Source organism: Sorex fumeus, unplaced genomic scaffold (genome assembly GCF_029834395.1).
Source record: "Sorex fumeus unplaced genomic scaffold, SorFum_2.1 ptg000169l, whole genome shotgun sequence".
NCBI lineage: Eukaryota > Metazoa > Chordata > Mammalia > Eulipotyphla > Soricidae > Sorex > Sorex fumeus.
Window position 1 is genome coordinate 9,698,143 of NW_026606226.1, and position 15,595 is coordinate 9,713,737.

General features: G+C 40.8%; 1 protein-coding gene across 1 annotated transcript in view; it reads right to left on the minus strand.

The window, feature by feature from the left end:
- The window catches only part of ATM (ATM serine/threonine kinase), a 115,932-nt gene that overhangs the window by 60,602 nt on the left and 39,735 nt on the right, over positions 1–15,595 (minus strand). The window contains exons 19-29 of the mRNA XM_056107616.1: positions 15,190–15,272; positions 14,939–15,094; positions 14,182–14,257; positions 13,907–14,037; positions 12,139–12,259; positions 7,614–7,787; positions 6,327–6,496; positions 4,236–4,482; positions 3,391–3,500; positions 2,223–2,349; positions 1,232–1,431 (exon numbers count right to left, since the gene is read on the minus strand). Of these exons, the coding sequence (XP_055963591.1) occupies positions 1,232–1,431; positions 2,223–2,349; positions 3,391–3,500; positions 4,236–4,482; positions 6,327–6,496; positions 7,614–7,787; positions 12,139–12,259; positions 13,907–14,037; positions 14,182–14,257; positions 14,939–15,094; positions 15,190–15,272 (1,595 nt within the window). The remainder of the gene's footprint in view (positions 1–1,231; positions 1,432–2,222; positions 2,350–3,390; positions 3,501–4,235; positions 4,483–6,326; positions 6,497–7,613; positions 7,788–12,138; positions 12,260–13,906; positions 14,038–14,181; positions 14,258–14,938; positions 15,095–15,189; positions 15,273–15,595) is intronic.

Sequence of the window (15,595 nt, forward strand, 5' to 3'; positions counted from 1 at the left end):
CGGTAGCTTGCCCGGGCTCTCCGAGAGGGGAAGAGGAACTGAACCCGGCTCGGCTGGGCTGGCTGCGCGCAAGGCAAACGCCCTACCGCTGTGCTATCGCTCCAACCACGTCTCCATTTGAAACTTACTGTTACTCTGTTTGGCATATTGAATACGCCACGGGGAGCTTGCCAGGCTCTGCCATGCAGGCGGGATACTCTTGGTAGCTTGCCAGGCTCTCCGAGAGGGACAGAGGAATCGAACCTGGGTCAGCCGCATGCAAGGCAACTGCCCTACCTGCTGAGTTATCGCTCCAGCCCTATACCCTAAAATTATGAGTTGGTAAATTTGATTGAGTGCCCACTCAGACCACATAAGATCCAAAATAAAACATCTGTACAAGTAGTGTCACACTGCTTCCACATAAAAACCACTCAGTAATTGTAAAATAAAGAAGTACAAAAAAGCTCTGGGGAAGAACTACCCTCTGCTATACCACTCCCCTCTGGGAAAACACCCCTGAGAATGAAACCCCCGTCCCAATGGGGGGCCATCCTCTAAGAATCTGGAAGGAGCAGACTGGTCCTTATTCACCGTGGGAAAGCTGGCAGCTTCTCAACTAATGCCATTCCTAGGCACAAACCCAAAGGCTGAAATCACTATGAATCATAGCCTGACCTTGTGAAATCTGACACTTTCCTGTGCAGAGAATCAGAACCAAGTTGAATTATAGGATACCCGGCTGGGTTCTCAATTCCTGGATGTGTATTCTAACTGCCACCCCTCCACAGATATATACATTTGAACCGGTGACAGAATCCTGATGGTAATATTTATTTCAGGCCATTCAAAATCACTTATTTTAAAATTATTTTTCAAGGGTCTGTATGGTGGGGTTGGGGGGAGCACCATCCTTGCATGGTGTAATGGTTGAGGGATCTTTGCTGCTGGTGTCGCAGTACTTCAGGCAGAAAATAATACTTGAAGATCCGTTCTAAACTGGGGCTAGAGTGATAGCACAATGAGCATGGCTGTACGTTAAACCCCATATAGACCCTGGAGCCCAGAGCCAAGAGTAAGCCCTGAACACTGTAGGGTATGCCCCCCCCCCAAACACATAGTAGGTGGACAGTAAAAAGCAAAATCCAGAAAATAATTCTTGCCTTCTACTTCCTAGAAGCATGTATTTCTAGTTGACAGATACATTCAGGGTGGAAAACTGCTTATATATGGATTTTAATATACGATTTACCTTTTGTTAATGTAGTGAATCAAAGTATAAATCACATCTCGCAGAACAAAAGCCCACGCGCCTCCTAAACCAGTTTTTATATCTTTCAGCAATAAATTAACAAATAGGTGATATATTTTAAGAATTCTGTGCTTTTTATAAACATTATTTGTCTCAGCTGCTTGCTCACATATAGCTAGAAGAATTTTTGGATAGGAATCCTGGAAAATAAAGAAATTTAGTAAATACTTGTCTGATCAGATACATTCTACCATAATAAATATACTTTACATTAAAAATAAATTGCAAAATTTTGTTTTGAGTCTGATATACAAACTATGCAAACCTTAAAAACCTTAAAAACTATCATCAATTTATTATCATTTCAAATAGATATCAATAAATAAAAAACATTCTAAAATTATATATATTCTTGATCTTCTTGTAATATAGTTCATCTAAACACTGTTACTGTCACTGTCCTCCCATTGTTCATGGATTTGCTCGAGCGGAACCAGTAACGTCTCACAACAAATTGTGTGACTTGTTGTTACTGTTTTTGGCATACTGAATACATCATGGCGAGCTTGCCAGGCTTTGCTGTGCGGGCAAGATACTCTCGGTAGCTTGCCAGGCTCTCCAACAGGGGCGGAGGAATCGAACCCGGATCAGCCATGTCAGCTATGTGCAAGGCAAACGCCTTAACCAACCGCTGTGCTATTGCTCCAGCCCTAGTTCATCTAATAACAAGTAAAATATAAGCTGTAAACTGTTGAGTGAATTTTTTCTTAATTCAGATATGTTTTATCTTAGTTTACTTTAAGAGGTACTTAAAATTTCTTAGCTAAAAAAGGATAAAATTCTCTTTTAATATACTAGAGAAGTTATATTAAGAAAGAAGTACACTTACAGGGCTTTTAGAAAGGATTTTTAAAGTGCTTTTAAATTTTATATTAGGAAAACATATTAGGTAAGTATATATATTATTATTATGCTAGGAAAGTATACTTACAGGGCTTTTAGAAAGAATTTCTAAAATGCTTTTAAGCTTGGTCTTATGGCAATTGCTGATATAGGCAAATGTTGCTTTAATCACATGTGATGGAAAATGAGGTGGATTAGGTGCAGGATCCAAGTCCCTAAGAGTTGTAGGGGGAAATGCAGTCATCATTGTCAGAACAAAATTATTTAAAACAAAAAATAAACCCAGATTTTCTTGGGAGAACAGTGAACTTCCCAAAAATGAAAATCTAGACTAGAATAACCACAAAACTTTACTTTTATACTATAAAAACTTAAATTCTAAAACATCTCAAGTGACATACCATGGTACAAGATACCTTTGCCCGCTTTAAAATCTTTTATAAAATTAATGGTAATTCCAAAAATTATGTCAGTATGCTTTCTTCCAGATATGAATTAAAACTCTATGCTTACTCTAAAGGTAAATATTATAGTCACACAAAGCAAATATTATTTATAGCAAGTACAATTATACATGAAAAAAGCACATATTATTTCATATCTATTATGATTTTATATCATTGCATCATAGGACAGATAAAAAAATTAAGGATATAAGTACAATTAAGCTGAGAAAGCAGCTCTAACTTTCTACAACCAAGTGGATTTCATATCCAAATTAAATTTTAGTACAGTAAGTTTCAGATATATAAGGAACACGATAAAGATAAGGTGCTCTAGAAAGACAAGTCATAGATAAGGAGAAAAGGACAAAGGATAATCAGTCATAAAAAAAAAATTTGGGGTGGGGTGGGGGACTTTTTCATGCCACACTGGCAATGCTTAGGGGTTACTCCTGGCTGGCAGTGCTCGGGGGACCATATGGGATGCCAGGGATCGAACCCAGGTCGGCCATGTGCAAGGCAAACGCCCTACCTATCACTCTGATCTGAAGAAGAAAATTCAAAGAGACAACAATGGCACGTGCTCACACATTTCAGAAAGATTGAGAAGAAAAAGGTCGCTGGGCTTGCAGACAGGAAAGACTATTAGGAGAGACAGGCACCTTCTTCAGTTCAAAGCTTGTTTTTAAAAGAACATTTTAAAGCCGAGTATATGCCTAAAAACTGAAATAGACATTTGCACGTGTCAATTCATAATCTTCCCTTGATACTTCCGAAACCGCAGCTAATTCTCCAACTTTAAAATACTCTTACTCAGAAAAGTCACCCAGGTCAGTGTTGGCCTCAGAAGTTGCTGGTTCGTGTAATGTCATCAATAACTCTACCACAATCTCTGGTAAATTGCTCATGAATAAGTGATCAATCTGCAGATACAACATTAAAATAAAATGTTTAATACTTTTTTTTTTCTGGGGTCACACTCGGTGTTGCACAGGGCTTACTCCTGGCTCATGCACTCAGGAATTAGTCCTGGAGGTCGGTGCTCGGGGGACCATATGGGATGCTGGGAATTGAACCTTGGTTGGCCGCATGCAAGGCAAACGCCCTACCTGCTGTGCTATATTGCTCCAACCCCTGTTAAATACTTTTAAGGCAAGTTAGGAGGCCAATATTATTGACTCATTCCCCAAATTCTCCAGGAATGAAACCAGGAAACAGACTGAAGCTCTTCAAGACATCCACTTACAAGTATGCTGCGGAAACAGAGGCTGGAGGGATAACTCAAGAGCTGGGGCACAGTACAAGCAGGGTCAAACTGCATAGGTTCGATCCCCAGCACCACTGTTTCACATGCACGAGCAACCCTCAAGCACAGCCCTGGAAGTAGCCCCTGAGCACTGCTGGCCCAAATTCCAAAAACACAAGAGTAGGCAAAGTGCGGGCTGGAGCGATAGCACAGTGGGTAGGGCGTTTGCCTTGCACGCAGCCAACATGACCAACACAGGTTCGATTCCCAGCACCCCACATGGTCCCCTGAGCACCGCCAGGAGCAATTCCTGAGTGCATGAGCCAGGCGTAACCCCTGAGCATCTCCGGGTGTGACCCAAAAAGCAAAATAAATAAATAAATAAATAAAGTAGGCAAAGTGAAAGCCAGACCTGTTTTCCTAGCAAGTTTTCGTCCTTAAGCATGTCGTAGACTTTGGCAGCCGTCTCTCTCCGCTGCGCCATCACCGACTCCCCTGTGCTCTCGTAGGCGAAGTAGGGGAGGATGTTCACCAGGATCTTCGGAAAGCAGTGTGTGAGGAGAACTTTCCAATCTTCTTGAATCTGATTAGCAATGGATTTCACCTCATCAAAGTTACTTCTGATCACCAGATGCGGGATCAAAACCTTGTAACAAGATCTGAAGACATAAAAGCGAAAATATGTCACATACAACTTCTCAAAGTAAAATCGGAAAAAAATTTTTTTTCTTTTCCTTAGGGGGTGGGTGAAACACATCTGGCAGTGCTCAGGATATATTCCTGGCTCTGCACTCACAGTTCACTCCTGACCAGACTTGGGGGAACCACATGTGGTGCTGGGGTTCAACTCAGGCTGGGTGCTTGTAAGGCAAGAGCTTTACCAACTATTTCTCTGACACCTAATAGAGTTCTTAACAAAATATTTACTAATCACAAGGGAAGTTTTTCTAGACCAATTAAGCATTCTTACTCTGATTTTATATGGCGAGAAATAAAGTTAAGTAGTTAAATTTAGAATGTAAATTCTAAATAGTTAATCTAAAAAGAACTTATCTTAAGAGTATCCACGATTCTCCTGTTCATCGATTTGCTCAAGCAGGCACCAGTAACGTCACCATCGTGAGGCTTGCTGTTACTGTTTCTGGCATATCGAATACGTCACGGGTAGCTTGCCAGGCTTTGCCGTGTGGGTGGGATACTCTCAGTAGCTTGCCGGGCTCTCCGAGAGGGGTGGAGGAATCAAATCCGGGTTGGTCACATGCAAGGCAAACGCACTGCCTGCTGTCAGCTCCATCTTCAGGATGGAGCGGCTGCTAAGAGTATATGTTAAAAGTATATCACCTTGATTCTCCACTTATATCACAATACTTGTGTAACAAAAGATGGGTAACTTTGTGTACCAAAACCATAAACATTAACACTAAAAATGATAAAACCATGAAAATTGAATTTCTTTTAATAGCACAGCGGGTAGGGCATTTGCCTTGCATGCGGATGACCCAGGTTTGATCCCTCCATCCCTCTCGGAGAGCCTGGCAAACTACCGAGAATATTTTACCCACACGGCAGAGCCTGGCAAGCTACCAATGGTGTATTCGATATGCCCAAAACAGTAACAAGTCTCACAATGGAGACCTTACTGGTGCCCGCTCGAGCAAAGCGATGAACAATGGGAGGACAGTGCTACAGTGCTATTTATGCCAAGTTGCTATAAAATCACTGTCACTGTCCTCCCGTTGTTCATCGATTTGCTCGAGCGGGCCCAGTAATGTCTCCATCGTGAGACTTTGTTATTACTGTGTTTGGCATAACAAGTACGTCACAGGTAGCTTGCCAGGCTCTGCCGTGCGGGCGAGAGACTCTCGGTAGCTTGCCGGGCTCTCCGAGAGGGGTGGAGGAATCGAACCTTGGTTGGCCAGATCGGCAGCGTGCAAGTCAAACGCCTTACCCGCTGTGCTGAAATCTTTTAATTCAAAGGACAAATGTGAATATTACCAAAATGAGCAAAGAATAAGGACCGCTAACGATGACCATCCCATTATTCCAGAGTTCAGCATTACTCTCTAGTTGGTTCCAATCTCTCCATCCTCAAAATTTCTTCTTCAGAGTAAGTGAGCAAAATTCACACTTTTTGGTTAAACTTTAAATCTACTAGAAATAATCACTAAATGACTTAGTCAAGTAACAAAAAACAAGGCAGCAATAATCAGTCGCTAGCAGCTAATAGCTAATATTCGATTTCCACAGGGAATCAAACTAAATATTAAAGTGGAAAGTGACCTGAAAGATCTCGGTAAACACTGACTCACACAATACAGCCCCACTTCAGTGTACAGATGTGTGTTCATGTGAGTGTGAGTGTGAGCACGCACTGGGGATGGGGGAGGAGGGGTGGGGAGGAGGGAACAGCGAGTGGAGGGGGTGATCGGGATGGAGCGACTGCTAAACATTATTACCTAATTTCACAGCAAACATATTTTACATGTGCTAAATGTAATCCTACCTATAGAAATCTCCAACATTTGTGTAGTTTAATAACATGAAGGGAAAAGAAGATAAACTGTATTCAGCATCTTGAAGATTGAGCCACTCTAAAACCAAATAATCCAGATGAGAAGCCATGAAGTCTTCTACACGTTTATATCCGAAAGTGTCAGAAACTTTCTCTAAAACCTAGAGAAATCAGAAAGAAGTGAATGCTTTAAGAAAATAATAAAACAAAACCACGCATGTCTTTGTTAATATTTATTTACAGAATGGCTTTGAAGTATTAATTTAACTTTACATTTAATCCTCACCTACGAGAGAGGGATAATTAAAGTACCAATTCAACAAGACTAAATGAGAAGAATGTATTTAACAAAACATATAAATGAATTAGCCTAGTGCCTAGCTCACAGCAAGCCATTAGTAACTGTAAATGAAATAAAATGGAAAAATAAGTACATATAACCAACACTGGATTATATCTGAAGATCCAAAAATAAAACCTTCTTTTCAGTCCTAGAACAAAATGAGAAAAATCCAAAATACTACATTACCCTCACAATAATTAGGTAGTATCCAGGTCTACTTAAGAAAAAGAGGGAAACTCCTTAACATGTGAGGGTTAAGACTAACCTAGGGCACTTTCTGTTGGCTTTGCCCTGTGCCCTGCATAAAGCTCCAAGAAAGTCATCCTGGAGGGTGAAGGATGGATCAGTGATTCCTCTCGCAGAAAGCAGCGTTGGACAGGCCTGGGGCCTCCCAAGCCGTTAGTGCCGACGTGCAGAAACAGGGTAGAGAGAATTCACAGCACTCAGAAATGACGAAGACTCAGTCTTCCTTTTGTGGGCATGTAATTTTAAAGCTACACCGTGTAAATGTTTTTACTTCTGATCTTGCTAGAAGCGGGAATTCCACCCCAGATTCCACCGAGGCAAAACATTTGCTTCTGCTCTTTTTTCAATGTATTTTTCTCACTACATGCCTCGCCTGCCTGGTAACTCAGCAACTCCTCTTCAATGGAATGTAAGAAACCACCCTGCACAAATAAGCACGCCCCTGAAGAGTTGCTGCTTTCTGATATTCCCATCTGGAAAATAAAATGGTCCCAAGTGTAGTGGCGGAGGGAATTAGACACTCTGGTGGAGGGTCATGGTACTGAACATTTTCTGTATGAAACCATACCATTATCAGGATTGTAAGCCCTGGTGCCTAAAACAAAAATTTTTTTTAAAAAATCATAGCTTTCGATTTCCCGTTTAAAGTTTCCCAAGGAAGAGCATAAAACAGATTCATTGGCACGTACCTTTTTAATGAGGTGCGGTTCTAATCCATTCTCTTTCACAGACTTGCACAGGGCGAACAGAGCCTGTTTTTCACACACGGGGCTGCAGTGTAAAACCACCGCTATCATCATCAGTAAAACCGATTTTCTATTATAAATCTCATCCAGAAGCTCGGGACTCTCAGCTCTGTGGGACTTCAGAAGAATTTTAAAAAACAATAATCTAAGTATCTCAACATTCCCAAGACATCAGGCGAGAGTCAAACCACAAATGACAGCACTTAAGCAGCCCACAAGCTGTGTTGGAAGCCTGAGTGATGGAACTCAGTGCAGAGATTTGGAGAAATTTCTCAAATAAAAATGATGAATGCAGGAAAGAAAATGCTATTGACATAATCTCATTGAAACAACTGCCAGGGGCTGGAGCGATAGCACAGCAGTATGGCATTTGCCTGGCACCTGGCCGCCAACCCGAGTTTGATTCCCTGCATCCCATATGGTTCTCTGAGCACTGCCAAGAGTAATTTCTGAGTGCAGAGCCAGGTGTGACCCCCCCAAAAAAAACCTCCAAATATTCTGGTGAACTTAAAAGCAGTTTTAAACGGGGGCAAAAAGTGGGCTGGGATGCAGTTTAGCATAGGCCTATTCTGTTCCAGGCAGAGAATAGGCTGCCCACCACAGCACACACGCCAGCGCCCAGCCCCCCAGCAAGGAGAGCCAGCAGCAGCAAAGAGATAATAAAACTTCTCTTCCACCATCAGGCATATTTGCCAAGATGTTTATTATCATTATGACATTTTATTTGGTTTTGGAGCCACACCCAGCTGTGCTCAGGGTAAACTCCTGGCTCTCTGCTCAGGACTCACTGCGGGTGGTGCTCAGGAGAACATATGGCATTGCCTGGGATGGAACCCAGGTGGGCTGAATGCAAAGCAATCGCTTTAACCCAAGGACTATGTAACACTCAATACTTTTGTCTGCTTTTGGACTATTAATAGTGAGGCTCAGGAGTCACTCCTGGCTCAATGCCCATGGTTGCTCCTGTCAGTGCTCAGGGAATCACATGGTGCTCAGTGGCTCAGTGCTCCTGGATGTTCTTGTCAGTGCTTAGGGAACTACAAGGCCGGGGATTGAATTTATGGTTCCCACCTGCAAAGCACATGTTCAAGTCCCCAAGCTATCTCTCTGGCCTCAGCACTCAATACTTAAAAAAACTAAAACTCAATACTTAAAAAAAACTAAAACTGTTATAACCAAAGGAACAACAAAATCTTGCAGCTAGACAGAATGATATAATGTTTAGTTTAATGCTCAATCATTCTAACATTCCAAAAGACATTTTTTTTTTTTACTAGAAATGGCATACTATGTGCCAAGAGTTGTACAAAGAGACCAGAGCAATAGTACAGCGGATAAAGCATTTGCTTTGCATGTGGTTAACTCAGATTTGATATTAAGGATCCCATATGGTCTGCTGTGCACCATCAGGAGTGATGCCTGGTGCAGAGCCAGGAGCCAGCCCTGAACACCACCAGGTATGATGCAATAACCACCCCCACCAAAAACCAACAACAACAAAAAGAATTGTGCAGAGAGAATTTCTTTCTTTTAGGGGCTCTCCGGTATTCAAACAACTAAACCAGTTATGATTACTGACATGATACTTCAAAAATGTTCAATCTTATTTTAAAAGACTTATAAACATGGAGTGATAGCACAGCGGTAGGGCGTTCGCCTTACAAGCGGCCAACATGGCCGACCCGAGTTCGATTCCTCCACCCCTCTCGGAGAGCCCGGCAAGCTACCGAGAGTATTCGATATGCCAGACACAGTAACAACAAAAGTCTCCAATGGAGACGTTACTGGGCCCGCTCGAGCAAATCGACGATCAACGGGAGGGCCTTTACCTTTTACCTTTTACTAGAAATCTCTATTCGCATTTAGAAAATTGTGTCCTCATTAATCCTAGTTCTGGTTTTTGGTGCAAGGAAAAAAGAAAGGACCTGATTCTTTTAATAACTGGTCAATCATTAACTTGTCTGTAAACAGTTGGAGGTTCCCACTTTGTCAACATCCTCACCTATTCCTTATAAAGAGAGCTACGCTCTAACTCTTTTGGGAGCAGGGGAGATGTTGGGCCACTCCCAGCTGAGCTCAGGACTTATTCCGACCTCTGGGCTCAGACTCGGGAACGTATGGGGTGTGGCAGATTGAACTCTGGTTGACCACGTGCCAGGCAAGTGCCCTGCCCACTATACTATCTCTTCAGCCACATAAACGTTCTAATTTAAAAATTTACTTTTAATTAGAAACAAACCCAGCAGGCTATTGGTTATCTAAAATATATAGAAGATCTAAGCTCTTTTAATCAATTTGTTCACAACATTATGTTTCTATTACTTTTAAGACAAGTTTTTTCTAATAAACATTATAATGCTTATTTATATTATGATTTCAGTTAAAAAAATTCCTGATGTCATTTTCCATATGAACTGCTCTCAGGTCAGAATTTTCCCTTTTTGCACATTCTGGGCTAATTTATAATAATACTGTTACTTTTATTAAATTTTATAATCCTGTACTCATCTTTCTAATCTATTGAAATTTTTTTCTAAGTTATATTCTTTCATGAAACCTCATTTTCATTTCTGTTCTATTATAGATAAGATAGTCAAGTAATCAACTTGTATTTTTTAGAAAGGCTTAAATAAATGAATACATTTAGACCCGGGTTCGATTCCCAGCATCCCATATGGTCCCCCGAGCACCACCAGGAGTAATTTCTGAGTGCATGAGCCAGGAATAACCCCTGTGCATCGCCGGGCGTGACCCAAAAAGAAAAAAAAAGTATTATTTTACAGAGAAATATGAAAATCACAAATCATTCACAAACACCAAGATAATTTGAACTTCCCTTGCCAGAACATCTTTTTTTTTTTTGCTTTTTGAGTCACACCAGCAATGCACAGGTGGTTACTCCTGGCTCTGCACTCAGGAATTACTCCTGGCAGTGCTTGGGGTACCATACGGGATGCTGGGAATCGAACCCGAGTCCGTCGCATGAAAGGCAAACGCCCTACCCTCTGTGCTATCTCTCCAGCCCCCAGAACATCTTTTTAATCCATTTCCCTACTGTCAAAAATACTCTGAATCAGTTTTTAAGATTACAACAAAGCCGGAACTTGATCCTTGGCACCACGTGGTCCCAAGGGGTGTCAGGAACGACCACTGAGCAGAGAGCCAGGAGCAGCCCATTTCGAGATATGGCCACCAAAGAAGCGAAATAATTCTATTTCAAAATAAAAAGGAGGGGCTGGAGAGATAGCACAGCGGGTAGGGCGTTTGCCTTGCACGCGGCCGACCCGGGTTCGATTCCCAGCATCCCATATGGTCCCCTGAGCACCGCTAGGAGTAATTTCTGAGTGCAGAGCCAGGAGTAACCCCTGTGCATGGCCAGGTGTGATCCAAAAAGCAAAAAATAAAATAAAAATAAAAGGGAAAGCCACTTATTGATTGTACTTTTTCCTTCATTTTTGTTATTTACAGGACTAGGGACCAAATTCAAGGGTCACACATATGAGGTTGTGCTCTACTGCTAAGTAAATCCCTGGCCAAAAGAGAAGAGAAAGCCGTTTAAACTGTGATAAAGACTCAATGAATTTTTTTCTCACAAAAATGCTATCTGTAAGATGAATCAAAATAAACTGCCATTATTTAACTGATTTTACAAAAACGGCATTTAAATTCATGTATCTAGATTTGTCCTGTAAATTACGGAATATAAATATTTTGGGGCCAAACTTGGTGTAATATATGACATTTTTAATAGAAAGCATCTGATAACAGCAAATATTCATCACTAAAATTACCTACAGGACAGAGCAATAGTACAGTGGGTAGGGTGCTTGCTCTGCACACTGCCTACATGGGTTCGATCCCCAGCACTCCTTACGGTTCCCGGATCCCTGCCAGGAGTGATCCCTAAACGCAGGGACAGAAGTAAACCCTGAGCACCTCTGGGTGTGGCTTCAGAACCAAAATAAAATAAAACACTCTTCAAGCCTATGTTCTCCCTTGAATACATATCTTGCTTGACTGTATCTTCGTTTGCTTGTCCCACTCTGGAGAAGCCTGTAACACGTATTTCCTCTCTCTTTTTCTCCTCACATAATTTCTGTCACTGTCACTGTCACTGTCCTCCGTTGTTCATCGATTTGCTCGAGCAGGCCCAATAACATTGTGAGACTTGTTACTCTGTTTGGCATATCGAATACATCACGGGTAGCTTGCCAGGCTCTGCCGTGCGGGCGAGATATTCTCGGTAGCTTGCCGGGCTCTCCAAGAGGGGTGGAGGAATCGAACCCGGGTTGGCCTTGTTGGCTGCGTGCAAGGCAACCACCCTACCCGCTGTGCTATCGCTCCAGCCCACGTAATTTCTAAGTTAGCTTAAATAAAAACTTCACAAAATAATAACGATAATATTATTATTGATAATATTTGGCTTCACAAAATAATGATGATAATAATAATAATAATATAAAATTACCATTTCTCTCATTCCTTCCTGAGCCTTTAAGTATGCATTTTCAAAAGCAGTTTGCTGAAGTTTCAAAGGAAGTGCTTTCAGTAACTTAGAAGAATGTCCTTGTCTCATATCCTGGAATAGTCTTAAGGAGAAAAAAAAATTGAAATAATTTTTATTTTAAACCTTACTTTCCAAAACATATTATAAGAGAAAAATGAACATTTCTGAGACTTACTAACATACTATGGTTCCAAAGGACTAAAGAAATTTTAGTTTAATGAGGTTAAGCCAGCTGTTGAATCAGGTTCTTAACACATACTCCAATTTTTCCTAGGCCTGAAAACAATCCCAACAGAGCTTTTATTATCCAAAGTTGAACAGCCCTGAACTCAAACTCACCGGAAAATAAATTCTCTGGACTCAGACTATTAGAATAGGCCACAGATCCTATGTTAATTCCTAGACCACTTCTATTAAATCTCCGCAAAAAGTGATGGCTTTGTTTAATTTGAAGTCTTTTTCTCTGATGAAAAGTTGACCAGTGTTTTTTGCTTTACATGCTACCATAATTCAGGCTTAACTCTTTCAATTTTTTTTAATGATTTTCCAGCAAATCTTTATACTTTCTGGTGTTCTCTGATCCCACCACTTGTTCACAAAAATAACCCAGAAGTAGTAAATAACTTATATTTGATATCTAGTAACTCTCCCCAACTTAAAGAAATCAACAAAAGCTACATTCATGCCCTGTTAGCACATACTATACAGTATTCCATTTTATTACATTACACTGTATTGAATTGTACAGGCCACACCCCACATTCCTTGGCCTGTGGTATGGATGGCATTCAGGCTCATCAGTGCTCCAGCCCCAGGAGCTACTCCCAGGAAGGTGGGTGCTAACGGTGGGCACTGCAGTACCCAAAAGACAGCATGCAAGGTATTCACCGTACACCTCTGGGTTACCTCTGCTGACCCTCTTAATTTTTTTTTAATATATTTATTTTTTAATAGTGAGGCACCATGAGGTACAGTTGCAGACTTACACATTTTTGTGCTTGGGTTTCGATTATACAATGATCAAACACCCATCCCTCCACCAGTGCGCATTTCCCACCACCACGGATCCCAGCATCCCCTCCCCCCTCCCAGCCCCCATCCCACCCTGCCTCTGTGGCAGGGCATTTCCCTCTCTCTCCTTTTGAGTGCCATAGACCCTCTTAATTTTTAATGGTGCAGGGGGCCAGGACCACTCAGGTGGGCATGCTGTGCTGGGTATCAAATTAAGGGTCTCATATCTACCACCTGGGTTATCTCCCCAGCTATACGATTTTTTTTTAATCACTGATAACCTGTTAAACCTGTGTAATCCTTAAGACACAATTTTTTGCTCCCTCAAAACCCGATACAGAATCACAGTGTGTGCTGTTCATTTAAGTGAGATACCTGTAATTTACACAATATAAGATCTGATCAATTTCATTTTTGCAAATTCATCTAAAACCACAATGGGTTCCAAAGATTCTGTATCTCAAACAAGCAGGTGCTTTAACCCAACCTCTTACTAGATATATGGCAGAGTACTGAATAAGCTGCTTCCTCTAGGAGAACACCTCTTCACTTATACACAAGGTGCCTGAATTAAGAGAACACATAAGTTGTCACACATATACCATATGCTCCTTAAGAGGCAGCTGTTTTAAAGTCACAAGAGCACCCACTGACCTTGTGAGGCATGCCCTGTGGCCGGCAGTATATTCCAGACACCACAGCGACACTCAGCCATTACCTGTTCATGGACTCTGCGGCCAGCATCCGAACTTGGTGATGGTTATCAGCAAGAAACTGTGGAAATACTTCATTAACGAGAACGTCTTTTCCCATCACGGTAAGAATAGCCCACTTTGAATAAGGATCAGTCTATTGGAAAAGAATGAGTTGTGTTACAAAGGAAATAGTGAGGGCAAGAAAAATAACTAGAAAAAATGATAAAGAAAAGGAAGTAAAGGCTGTTTGAAAAATTTCAGTGGAGAACTTGATAATATTTAATGTGGATTAACTCACCTCAAGGAAAGTCTTAAGGCACTTTACTAGTGCGATTCTTACAGAGAATGTACATTTTCCCTCCTTTGCTAAGTGCCTGAAATGAAATATTTTAATGTCAAATAATTATTCTGAAAAAATCCAGTAAAAAATAATTAAGATCATAGGGATTATTCTGGGTTGTTTATAAAATTTCATTCCATACTACATTTAATTCTCATTATGATATAGATACCAATTATCTTTAGTTCTTTAAAAATATTCAGCTGAAAGAAACTAAGTATCAGGGTTCATTTTAATGTAATTTGTTTTCTAGAGTATGCCTTAAGAAAAAATATTTTTGTTGTTACATTAAAGATTTTAAATCTATAGTGATTCAAACTTTATATCAATCAAATGGCACAAGGGCTCAGAATTATCTATATCAGCTCCTCTCTAAAGTACCATGGTGCTATTTCACACTGTGATGAAATGTGTGAAATAAATAATAAATAATAAATGTATGAAATACCAGCTTGTGGTAACCAGTCCCGTTTATTCATTTATGAAATATAAACAATTGATTTAGGGTTTCTGCATTTATCTGCTTGATTCACATATTAAAATACTAAGTGACTAAAACTCACAGGGAAATATTCAAAACACACTTAGAAAAGCAAGCATTAGGAAACATTTCAGGAGGAAACACAAATTACATTCAATTACTATAATGCGAGATGTATACAACACTCTTACATTTGAGAAGTAGCAAGAACCCCACAAAATTTTTTGTACCTACCAAAATGCCTCAATCACTGTTAGGAACTGGTACTGGGCATCCCTTGAGCTCTCAGTGTCCACACTGATGCGGCCGAGAGTCCGTACCATCGGAAGGGTGTGGCTCAGAATCGTCTTACAAACATCTTGGTCTCGGCGGTATGATGAACACACGTTGCTGTGACAGGAACAGTTTGATTTTGTGATCATGATGGCACTTACCAGTTGCTTACTAAATTTGAATTGAATATAACATAGGGTTTAATTTCTTACGAGAGTGGTTTTAGGAGTTCAACAACATCTTCCATTGGCAAAGGATATTCTTCTCCTGGAAGCGCCTTTAAAAGCACTAAATACTAAGAGAGTAGGGGAAAATCTGGATTATTTTTTTCTGTAGTCCAGTTACTTAAGTACACAGATAGATACTATACATATACAAGCACTCTAAGAGTGCAAGCTTACATGTGGGCACTTATGCATGCGTGCACGTGCGCGCGCGCACACACACACACACACACACACCACTTTTAAAATCTTTGCTCATCTCTGAGCATTTGTACTCCAACCTGTCAAATGGGAATAGAGCACTTACCTGGGGATTCCTGTGAAGAGTAAAGGGATTCAGCAAATTGTAGCTATCACTCTTGAGGTAAAGCCCGAGACTACTTTCACATCCTCA